At 37.0% G+C, this 12911-nt stretch overlaps 1 protein-coding gene across 1 annotated transcript in view; it reads right to left on the bottom strand.

Annotated features, from left to right (window-relative positions):
* The window catches only part of LOC111055300, a 151400-nt gene that overhangs the window by 92272 nt on the left and 46217 nt on the right, over nt 1-12911 (bottom strand). Inside the window, exon 2 of the mRNA XM_039435740.1 lies at nt 2047-2131. Coding sequence (XP_039291674.1) covers nt 2047-2114 — 68 coding nt within the window. The 5' untranslated portion in view covers nt 2115-2131. The remainder of the gene's footprint in view (nt 1-2046; nt 2132-12911) is intronic.

The following is a 12911-nucleotide window of genomic DNA, read 5'->3' as shown; positions in this document are numbered from 1 at the left end:
TCATCTCTGATGACATTTTAATTACTGGCACTTTTATTTTCTTGGTTACCTGGCTGCTCTGATGCACTTCTCACGCTCAACTTTTTCACTTGTTCACTTTTCTTCAGTTCAATAACTGGTGTTATAACTATTATTAGCCTATATCTATAATAAAAATATCATCATTATTATTAAAAATATTTATCAAATATCAAAAGAATATTATTGAGGTTAAGTGGTATCAGGTAGAAAGGAATAATAGAAATAGATGTTCCTTTTTTAATTTTGACCATATGATTTGGTGGTTTTTTCATTTTGTTATGGAATGGTATGTAGGCTACCATTGAATAAATTTGAACAATAATTCTGGAAAATCTAGAAGGAAATTCGAAATTTGGGCTTCCAAGTGCACGAGATTCATAATTTTAGAATCTATGTGCAAAATTTGGAGATCTAAATCATTCCCGTTTTTCCGGTATGCAATCCACAAGTTGACATGTTTAGATGCGAACTAACGAACACACAAACAAACACAACCCTCTACTCTCTCTTATTATATAGATGACGCTCGAAACAATATATTTTGTCTATTGTATCTCATGTTCCGACTTGCGCTGGATCGAAGTTCCAGTTTTAAATCCTCTAAATTTTATAATTCCCAGATTATACACGCTGATGGTAAAAATCAAGCTCTCATTGTCTGTTCTTATAGAGTTTAATAATTTTATGTGTATTTGAAGTGTATTTCAATATAATATTCTCAATTTGATAAATGCCTCCATGGAGACAATATTTATTGTTCTTTGTGTGAGGTTTCAAGGCTGAGCTGTGCTACAATGATCATGCTAGAGTCGAATGCCGACAGTGTGAGGCAATAAGAAGTGAAAGTTAGTTTGGCAAGCTGATTGGGCATAGAGATTTCTGCAACACAATGGAGACTGAAGGTTTCCCCAAATATGTCTCCTTCGCAATACATATTGAACAAATACGAATCGAGAATAGGCCCATAACCATCTTCGATGAATTAGAAATCAATATGCAAAATCTCAAGTTAATCAGTCGAGTAATATTGAGACGTGATGATTCGTCATTCGTGAATTTCCTTTCCCCTACGTGTAAAAGCCAGTTCTTCCCTTTATTGAAGTATAGATAAGAACCCACATATGTGATTGAGAAATAGTATATTTCACACCTAGAGCAGAAAATGAGATTTTTCCGGCTTGAAATCGGTTTTCAAGTCCGAGGCCATAGGCCGAGGACTAGAAAAGATTGAGAGTTGGAAAATCATATTTGCCCATGGTGCGAACGCTATTTTTCGCCACACACAAAAATACACAATATATAATTATGAGAATAGTTGTTCACTAAGCACTTCCGAAAGCAGGAGTGGAAGGTGATAGCTCTAGCAAATCTGAGGTTATCTGAATATCAGGAAATTGTCCAAGTATTTCTATTTTTTATTCTGATTTGTCTAAATAACCTAAAAGATGATGTTCAATTGTGTGGGAGGTTGAGTTCATACTTTTTTATTCTTTCAAATAACAATAAGATGATATTATTATAAATGTTTTTATTATTGAATGATGAACACAAATAATGAAAAGTTTTTGATCAGCTGTTTCTTGATCACCTTTCTTAGTTCCATGTTAGCGGCTGGAAAGGGTACTCTTTTCGGCCTAGGCCGGAAAGAAACCTGTTCTGACGTCAGACGAGAGTCGTCTGCAAACAATGTCTTTCAGATCTACGTAGGGACTGGGAAACAGCTGCTTCCTGTGCAGTGTGGCGAAAACAAATTTCAAACTTTCAAAAATTCTTCTCTTGGTCAACTAAGGTCTCTGTGAATGTCAAGTAACCAAATCAGGCCTATTAGCATATTCTGAGGCTATGTCGTATTAGAACGGCCTAAAATTGAATTTATACAATTCATATGTGTGTCAATAAATATTCTGTGTGCAAACACTGCATCGTTTGTTAGTATATTTCATGGTCTACCAAGATTTGGTGTAAAAAATAGCTGATAAATTCATCAGTTGATAGATTTGAAAAAAATATCAAAAATTTACTTACGTGAAAGAGTCGCCTTCTCCGCTCGATATCATCATTGAAGATATCAGTAGAAAGAAGAGGACATCCATCCTGCAGGTATCTTGGACTGGGAAAACAAATGACAACAATATTACTCACAAATTGAACTGATAGGAAAGAACAACTGGATTCCTTTCAAGAAAATCACTAGATATGAAGACAATTTGCGAATGAGCTTCAAATATTAACAGCGAGACATCAACTAAATAATTATCAATTGAACTGAGGTCCACTTTATAATTGCAGTATTTGATTAACATTGGTGTTGCTATCCTTGTCTATCATTCGACAAAGAAGATAGTGTTATCCTCTGCCAGCAAAGTTGCTAAAACGTGCTTTAAGTGAAAATATAATCAACAGGAAATTCAATCTCAATTATGGAAATTTATCATTTAATCATTGGCAAATAGATTTTTTTAACAAATGAAAAATAATTGATTACTTTTAAATAAGAATAAACAGACGAATATTACAAAAGATATACCGATATCATCTAATAGAAGGCAATGAGAAGGCTGAGAATCGGCAAAGCTGTTCTTCTAACTTCCTTCACTGTGATTATAGCGTGAGCCTAACTATAGATGGAAAGCTTCTAGCCCTCAATACGTGTCTATGGTGAGAATCACATAATTAAGTCAGTACCTATCTGATTAACGTTTATTTTGCTATCCTTGTCTTTCATTGGACAAAGCGATTGGCTCCATCCTTTTCCAGCCTCACAACGTTGCCACATTGTTTTTAGAACCTATTATATCCTGCACTGTGTTTTCTGCATACATACATAATGTAGGATATGAGATTGTAGTGATGGTAATTCTATTCTGACGTATGATGTTATTGATCGAGCGAAGTGAGGTCTACGATTCAAGTCGACGGTCTGGCATTTCTCTTAATGTTTGAATGCTTGAATGTTTGGATGTTTGAATGTTTGAATGTTTAAATGTTTATATGTTGCGCATTTACGGCGAAACGCGGTAATAGATTTTCATGAAATTTGACAGGTATGTTCCTTTTTAAATTGCGCGTCGACGTATATACAAGGTTCTTGGAAATTTTGCATTTCAAGGATAATATTTAAGGAAAAAGGAGCCTCCTTCATACTCTAATATTAGAGTAAAAATTAGACTATAGAATTATTCATCATAAATCAGCTGACAAGTGATTACACAGATGTGTGGAGAAGCCAGTCTATTGCTGTATTCCCATATAAGGTCCATAGTTTCAATCAGGTACTTGTGGATGAGAATACTGCGTGAGGTCTACTGTTCACAGAGCTACTAGTTATCAAATGGGAGTAATCATGTGATTGATCGAAAGCAATATCGTTGTTTAAAATAAATTAAAAAGTTAGTTTTCACGAGAAAAGCTCAATGTATAGATCAAGAAAATGTAAAATGTGAATGTGTGAAATCGATAAAAGTCATTAATTTATGTCAGTATATTGATTCATAGAATAATATCCTACAAATAGGGGGCCCGTCCGGGATAGAAGAACAATTCAAGAAGAACTTGTCCAGAATAGAAGAAGAATTCATCCAGAATAAAAAAAGAAGATTCAACAAGGATTGAAATCAAAAGTAAAGATTTGAAGTTGAAAGGTAAGACAAAATATTCCATAAAATGTCATCATAATTGGCAAAGACAAGGAAATGCAATTCACTAATTGTAGCCGAAGAGTTGTCTTGCTCATTAACCCTACAGTAGTTCAACTTTGCAAGTTGATAATCGAATCAGAGGATTATACTGAAGAGTTTACTAAAAGTTTATTGAAAGGTATGAAAACTGAACGAGAAATTAAAAGAGAAAGATTAGAACGAGAAGAACGCAAATTTGATTCGAACTCCGAAACAGACTTTGTGGTAACAATAATCACAATAAAGAAGTTGGTCTTGATGCGGAGTCAGTGAGGTGGAAAATTTTTCGAAACCTAAATTTGAATACCGAGATCAATCTAAACATTTACAAGCATTCGATCTGATTCTTTGTAATGATAAAAACGGAAGGGGAATTTTACAAATTCATGAGACTAGAAGTGAGGAGGCTTTAATGAGTTTGGAAGCAATGAAATCAATTTGTTGTGATAGAAGATTTGAAGGGACTTCACAAGCTCATAAATTGGAATGTGAAAATACTAATTTTTCCAGCGATTGTAAAACAAGTGATAACTTGCCAAATCCTTGCAATGGAGAAAATGGAGAATCATTGAAAATTGATGTTATTAAGATACCCTATTCCACCCCCTAGGTTATCTAATAATTGCGAAGTATTGCTACGACGCGGACTAGCTACAGCCGGGTCGGGGTCAGTGGCCGTACTGACTGGTGGAGATACCGGACCTACACTTCTCCCACTATCCTGATTCTTTATCCTCTGTTTCTTTCGCAAGATTTTTATTTTCAGGGGAAGAGTATTTGCCCGTGCCGTTACTGGCCGATTCGGCCCTTGGCCTTTGGAATACAGGGAGGGTGTTGGAAGAGATTTTAAGATAACCCTATACAAGGAGACAGATATGACTATCAGATCCCTACAAATAATTATATTTGTAAAGGTAGTACGCAGTCTGAATCAACTGCGAGCTGACGTCGGGCAGACTGGATCTGCGAGCCGGAAAGAGGTTTTTCTATGGAGTTTAAGGTAATAGTTATAGGGTAAAGGTATGATGAATCTATGGAGTTGTTAGTGGTATTCAAGATATAGTTAAATAGAGTCTGGTATAGGGTGTAAGCTATAGAAAATAGGGTACAGGGTCTGAGGTATAGGGTATAAGGTATACGGTACAGAGAATCAATAATAAGATTATTATTCTCTACAGCAAACAGATGTTTGTTCAATAATCCGCAATCTGACAATCGCGCTCTAGCTCTCAGCTGGCTGGACCTGCTAGCTAAATACAGGGTATTAATTTCCAATACAGGATATTTGAGGTTCAGTATATGGGGTTTTAGATGTAGGATTTCTGAATCGCGATCGTGCAGCTGCAAAAGGATCTTCAGCAATTCTGAAACTGCTAAACAGACTTTGTGGTAACAATAATCACAATAAAGAAGTTGGTCTTGATGCGGAGTCAGTGAGGTGGAAAATTTTTCGAAACCTAAATTTGAATACCGAGATCAATCTAAACATTTACAAGCATTCGATCTGATTCTTTGTAATGATAAAAACGGAAGGGGAATTTTACAAATTCATGAGACTAGAAGTGAGGAGGCTTTAATGAGTTTGGAAGCAATGAAATCAATTTGTTGTGATAGAAGATTTGAAGGGACTTCACAAGCTCATAAATTGGAATGTGAAAATACTAATTTTTCCAGCGATTGTAAAACAAGTGATAACTTGCCAAATCCTTGCAATGGAGAAAATGGAGAATCATTGAAAATTGATGTTATTAAGATACCCTATTCCACCCCCTAGGTTATCTAATAATTGCGAAGTATTGCTACGACGCGGACTAGCTACAGCCGGGTCGGGGTCAGTGACCGTACTGACTGGTGGAGATACCGAACCTACACTTCTCCCACTATCCTGATTCTTTATCCTCTGTTTCTTTCGCAAGATTTTTATTTTCAGGGGAAGAGTATTTGCCCGTGCCGTTACTGGCCGATTCGGCCCTTGGCCTTTGGAATACAGGGAGGGTGTTGAAAGAGATTTTAAGATCACCATATACAAGGAGACAGATATGACTATCAGATCCCTACAAATAATTATATTTGTAAAGGTAGTACGCAGTCTGAATCAACTGCGAGCTGACGTCGGGCAGACTGGATCTGCGAGCCCGGAAAGAGGTTTTTCTATGGAGTTTAAGGTAATAGTTATAGGGTAAAGGTATGATGAATCTATGGAGTTGTTAGTGGTATTCAAGATATAGTTAAATAGAGTATGGTATAGGGTGTAAGCTATAGAAAATAGGATACAGGGTCTGAGGTATAGGGTATAAGGTATACGGTACAGAGAATCAATAATAAGATTATTATTCTCTACAGCAAACAGATGTTCAATAATCCGCAATCTGACAATCGCGCTCTAGCTCTCAGCTGGCTGGACCTGCTAGCTAAATACAGGGTATTAATTTCCAATACAGGATATTTGAGGTTCAGTATATGGGGTTTTAGATGTAGGATTTCTGAATCGCGATCGTGCAGCTGCAAAAGGATCTTCAGCAATTCTGAAACTGCTAAACAGGATTCCCGCGCCAGTCTAACAACTGCACGACAGTTATTAAGGGCTACTCTGTAACAGCTCTTAAGGGAATGGAAATCACTGTCAATCGTCCAAAACGCTTTTAAATCAATAGTCAGTATGTTGACTATTATGAGAGGATAGAAAAGATTTTCACTGACCCAGTCTAAAGAATGATATCGGAAAGACACCAGTCTGTCGTTGTCAGGGTAGGAAAGGATTTTTCCAGGATTTTCCACAAGGAAAATATCGAGCCAGAGACTCCTCAGGAATAAATTTCAATGGGCTTTTCCAAGCAATTGCCAGTCTGAGGACAACAAAATCGATCTGTAATTTGCAACTGAGATCACGGGAAAATTCGTGAATTTTCCACAGGGAAAATCAGCAAATAATATTTGCTATAAAAGGAGACAGGTTTCTAGGAATTCTAGGTTTCTAGAGGCGACAGAATAAGGTCTTATGAATTAAGAACTCTAGAATAATCCTCTACAAGAGACTATTCCAATTTCCCACTGTTTGTAGCAAAAACTTGAGACCCCTCCAGGTTTCGAAACAAAGGATAACTCGTTCACCCCCAGTGATATGAGTTTGGTAGAAATAACTAACAAGGAAGAAAATCCCCAAGGAAGATCTATCTCCGAGTTGTCCGGAACTCGCTCCACAATATTCTATTCTAACACATTATAATAGAATGATTCCCCTACTAATAAACTAGTATTGGAACATCATGAGGAGAGGAGTTTTGCGACCCGTTCACATGCTCCACTACCGAACAACTGCACTATAAATAAAATCTACAAGGACAGAAAATCCCCCAGTGAAATCTACCTTCAAACAGTCGGTAATTCGACTCACAATACTCTATTCAATAGAATAGAGAATAGAATATAATCCCTCTAGAAAACCACTATTGGGAGCGCTGCTCGGAATGCGGCCATACACAAACCCGATCATCGAACTACTGCCTCTCACCCAGGTAAGCTCCTCGCAGAGTAGGGTCCATGGAAAATTAGTAGGCCGGGGGAAAAGAGATCACCGACCAATAGGAGTCTCAGGAGACAATTACGCCAAGGGCCATGTGACAGGGTATGATTCCACTAAAGCTGATGCTAAGGGTGTATCCATGATGACAATGCTGCTAATTACTATAATAAATTAGGCCGGTAAACAATCCTTCTCACCAGAAATTTCATGAAGAATGATACCGACTCAACCCGGTAGTTGTTTATCGCTTTGATAATATGGTTGTTGCTGCTGCAATACTAGATACTAGAACGCTCAAACTAGTAAACAAGATCTGGAAATTTCTGGTTTAGATGAATCCGCTGCTGATAATCCACAGGGTTGTCACCAATGATGCTGATTTACACACTCGACTCTAAGCTTAGCAAAATACATCTGACTGCCAACCCTATTCTTCTACTAAGATAGAGGGAATTTGCTGAATTATATACTGAATGACGGTTCTCCATTCGTCACAAAATTCACTTTGTGACAATATATTATTTGATTGATTATTTTAATATCATTTGTATAATGGAATTTGTCATGTAAGCGATATCATTGAATAAAAGTTGATTTGATTTTTGATTTGATTTGATGAACAAAAACTTGAAAGTAATAATGGTTGTAAGTTAAAAATCTGTACCCCATAATCATCTGCACATTGGAAATGGTTGAGAGAGGGAGGAGGAGGGTGATGATGAGGTGAAAAGGGAACTTAGAAGGAATATTGGAGAGGAAGATGGGATTGAATCAAATTATGGAATCAAGGAAAAACTGAGAGAATGGAATGATAATGTACTAAGAATGAGGAGAGATGAGAAAGATGTAGGAATAGATTGAAGTCAAGATATGAATTGAGAAAGAGATAGAAAAGGAATATGGCTAGTATTGGAAAAAGTGAAATTGATAAGATTATAGAATGGAGAATATTTATAAATTGATGAATACTCAAAATACAGAGGAATGGCCTGAACATAGGTTGAATTCGGATGAGAAATACACTGATGAAAATGGTATAATCGATAAGCGTCAAGATTTAGAAAGAGAGGAAGTAAAGTTGAATGTTGATTAGGGAAATAAGATAAATGAAAATTGGAAGAATAAGACTTTGATATTGTCAAAGTAAATGAAAGTCAAAGTATAAATGAAAATGTTGTAGTAGTGAAAATCCAGGCACTAATTCTAATGGTTTGAATGAAATTAACAATAACAGGTTAATATGAAAGTAGTGATCAAAAACCTAAAAAATTAAAAAAGTATGAGGATAGTTCTAGTGATACAACTGAAGAAAACTCTGAAAAATCTAGGAAACATGGATCTAGTGATGGAAGTTATGCTTCAAAAAGATCTTAAGTAACTTCCGATTACACATTTATTAGAAGAAGAGAGAAATATCATGGAAGGAAGATGAAACCTTGTGAAAGTTTTGTCATCAGACAAACAAAGGGCGAGCAGTGATCTCTGAAAAACAGCAATCAGTCAAATCGAAAGCATTCAGCTCGGATGAAAAAGAGAAGATAAATGATGGAAAAACAATTCCAAGTACCCCAACAACAAAGGAAGTCAGTCATATCAAGCAGTAATGTGATAGGTTTTGTTTTGTTCTGTTATGTTTGTATTGCGTATTGCGCAAGAACTCGTAGAGAAGGGACGTATAGTGGAGTAGTAATAGTGTAGTGTAGAACTAGTGAGTCAGCAGTTTGTTCGCGATTAAAAGTAGAACAAAAATATTGCATCGAGTATCGGTCGTCAACCGCGGTATTTTATGCAAGCAAAGCGACCTGCTTTTCGCGGCAGTAATATAGCTCCGTTCGCGTTTCCGTGTGCGTGAGTGTTGATTACAAGTGCTGTTTGAAATGTATGGTAGCGAAATCGCACTATGTCCAACTTAGTGAAGCCATCAAGTTTTTCTGCATCAGAGCAAGAAGAAAAGGAAGCCACTAACGAGAGCATGGACACCAACAACATGGCAAATACACCAGAAATCCAGTGTTCACCGGATCAATACATAAAAGCAAATAAACTCAAATCTTCAACCGAGCAGGTACTTTTCATCGCCTGGAAGGAATCTGATGAGAAGAGGAAGGAGCTAGAGAGAAGCAACGCCGAACTCTTGCGAAAAATGCGGGATTTGGAAAAAAGATTTCTCAATATTGAGAAAAAGATCCATAGCCCACAGCCTACCAGCTCAGCAGCCGAGAACTACTCGACAAATGAAGAAGAATTGGCTAAAGAAACTGAATGGATCAGAACTCTTACTAAGCGGGCTAACAAGAAGAGGAAGCTTAGCACCCCATTGCCAGAACTCAAAAATGAGTCTGCAAAAAAGAAGCAACACAATTTGAATAATAAAATCACTCCTGTGGAATAACCAATCAGTGAGGAGGAGAAGAGGAAGAAGAAAGAAATGCCACCACCGCCAATCATTGTGGATGGTATTAAGAATCTGAATGTACTTCTTACGAGTTTGAAAAAAGTCTCACCAGCTGACAAATTTAGGATAAAACTGTTGAGTAAAGGAACATTTGAAGTCAATGCAGTTCATTCAGAAACTTATCGGAATATTAACAGAGAATTGATCAAAGATGGGCTCAACTGGCACTCATATGGAGATAAACAGTCGAGACCAATAAGAGTGATGATTAAAAAGCTTCATCACTCTTGTAGTACAGGAATGATTCTGGAAGATTTGAAAGTACGAGGATTGAAAGTTCTAGAAGTTGTAAACAAGCTGAGGTAGAAGACAAGAGAACCATTAGATATGTTCATGGTATCATTCAGCGCGGAAGAAGATATAAAAACAGTTTTTGAATTAAAAAATATACTTGGCTGTGGAGTGGAAGTTGAAGCATTGAAGAAGGCCAATCTGATACTGCAATGCAAACGTTGCCAAGCATATGGCCACACTCAAAAATATTGTAAAAAAGAGCCTAGGTGTGTTAAGTGTGCAGGTGAACACCAAACAAAGGAATGTTTGAAACCCAACGACGCTTTACCAAAATGTATTCATTGCGGTGAAGCACATCCAGACAGCTATCGAGGTTGCACTGTTGCAATCGAATTGCAAAAAATCAGGAATTCTACTTAAACAAAAACTATTGCAGATTCACGAAAGAGAATCATTCAAAATATCCCACCAGAAATCACGGAAAATACAGAAGCTCACAATCTAAACAATGGTACTGCAGTTGAAAAATTGACTTTCGCTCAGATTGTCTCAAAAGAAAAAAGATCGAAATTGGAAGAGCCAAAAAGTGAAGTAGAAGAAGGCACCAATAATATTTTGCAGCTAATCTTGGCAAAACTGGATAGACAAGAGCAAATAATCACCTCACTACAATCTAAATTGGTTCTTGGTGGTGATTCCAATGCAAAGCACGTGCATTGGGGATCGCGCTTAACAACTCACAAGGGAAGCCAGCTTTCCGAAGCAATGAAAGAGATGAGGTGCGAAGCTCTTTCAACTGATAAACCAACCTACTGGCCCATCGATACGAGGAAAATCTCAGATCTCATAGATTTATTTCTGACAAAAAATATATCAGTTAATTATTTGCATTTAGTGGATAGTTTCGACCTTAGTTCCGACCACTCACCCATCATTATGACTCTAAGTGATTCAATTCTATGGAAAGAAAATACTTGTCCAGCGTTAGCAAATAGCCGCACTGATTGGGATGGCTTCCAACAGATGCTGGAGAAAAGAATAGAATTGAACTCACCATTAAGGAACGAAGAACATATTGATCGGGAGTTGGGGAAGTTTATGACTTACAAATCAGAAGAAGAACCACTGGAGATAATTACCCTGTGGAAATCAGAGAATTGATTGTTGAAAAACAAAGAGCTGGAAGGAGAAGGCAGCAATCACGTTACCCCCAAGACAAAAGAGTTTTGAACAATCTAACTCAAGAACTAAGGAGAGAGATTCAATGTATCAAGGATGAATTAATTAATAGTTACTTGAGAAACTTGACAGCAGAATCCAGTACAGACTACTCACTCTGGAAGGCAGCTAAAAAAATGGAACGAACCATTCAACAATCTCCTCTTCTCAGAAAGCAGGACAGACAATGTGCAAGAAGTAGTGATGGAAAGGCACAGACATTTGCAGATCATCTTGTAAACGTTTTCCAGCCAATCAACTCAGGTGAAGAGGAAACTTTAGAAGCGGATGAGAATATCTTACAGCCGAATCAAGAAATAATGTGTGTCACAGTAGAAGAAGTGGGAAGAGAAATAAGAAATCTGAATAACAAAAAAAAACCCTGGATTCGACATGATAACCGGCTCAGTCCTCAAACACCTACCAAGGAAAGCAATAGTGAAATTAACAAACATTTTGAATGCTTTTTTCAGACTAGAATCTGTACCAGGAATATGGAAAGTAGCAGAGGTTATAATGCTACTGAAGCCAGGTAAAGAGCCACATGAAGTATCATCATATAGGCCAATATCATTGTTACCGGTCCTATCCAAGTTGTTCGAAAGGATTTCACTAAGTAGGCTAAAACTAATATTTGAGAGACAGCACATAATTCCAAATCACCAATTTGGCTTCAGAGTGGAACACTTAACAATAGATCAAGTGCATCGGATTATAGATGTGATAGAGAAGTGCTTAGAAGAGGAAAAAGTTTGTTCAGAAGCTTTCCTTGATATAGGGCAAGCTTTTGATAAAGTATGGCATGAAGGACCTATTTTCAAGCTCAAAAAAGTGCTACCAAGGCAATATACAGATATATTACAATCCTATCTCACTGACAGATACTTCAGGGTCAGGCATGGAAGTTCATATTCTGATTTGAAGGAAATTAAAGCAAGAGTTCCTCAAGGCAGTGTTCTGGGACCAGTTCTTCATCTCTATATCTATAAAAGGCTAAGCCCCGACAGACTGAAATCACACCACAGCCCAAACTACCGAGCCTACAAACTTGAAATTTTGCACAATTGTTTATGATAGCCTCAAAACATCCACTAAGAAAGGATTTTCAGAAATTTGCCCCCCTGAGGGAGCTGGGGCCCCCAAAAAATTTTGTACTTTTTAACCGCTCATTGCACAGCAAAGTCATGAGGTACTTTTTTGTTCAGCTACGAAAAAAAAATCAGATATGCAGAAAAAATCCGAACAGGAGCAGAGAGGGGTCCAGGAGAGGGCATTTTTCGAAAATTTCCATGTAAAATCACACTAAAGCTCAAACTAATTGGCCGACAGACTTAAAACTCTGCACAAATATTCTTCAAACACGCTAGACGCACAGTAAGAACGGATTTTGAGATATTTTGCCTCTAAGAGTTTCAAAGAATGAAGAAGGATCCTATTTAGTAAGGTTATTAGTAAGGTTATTTAGTAAGGATCCTATTTAATAAGGTTTGCCTCTAAGAGTTTCAAAGAATGAAAAAGGATCCTATTTAGTAAGGTTATGAACATGGTAATGTGGATGTCATATGGAACTGATATAATTGACACATGATATTCTAACATATATTGTAATCATTGAAAAGCTTAAAATAATTTTATCAATCAGCTGATCGAATTCAATTTTCTGTGGATTATTGCCACGTGTTTGTTCCATTGTTGTATTCTTATATGCTTGGCCTTCTATCAGCTGTATATGGAGACTCATACATTCCGATTAGAACTGAGCACAGAGATTTTCTTTGGTTAG

This window comes from Nilaparvata lugens, chromosome 9 (assembly GCF_014356525.2).
Source record: "Nilaparvata lugens isolate BPH chromosome 9, ASM1435652v1, whole genome shotgun sequence".
NCBI classification, from domain to species: Eukaryota; Metazoa; Arthropoda; class Insecta; order Hemiptera; family Delphacidae; genus Nilaparvata; species Nilaparvata lugens.
Note: the sequence above shows the minus strand (reverse complement) of the source record. Positions and strands in the feature narration are given on the sequence as shown.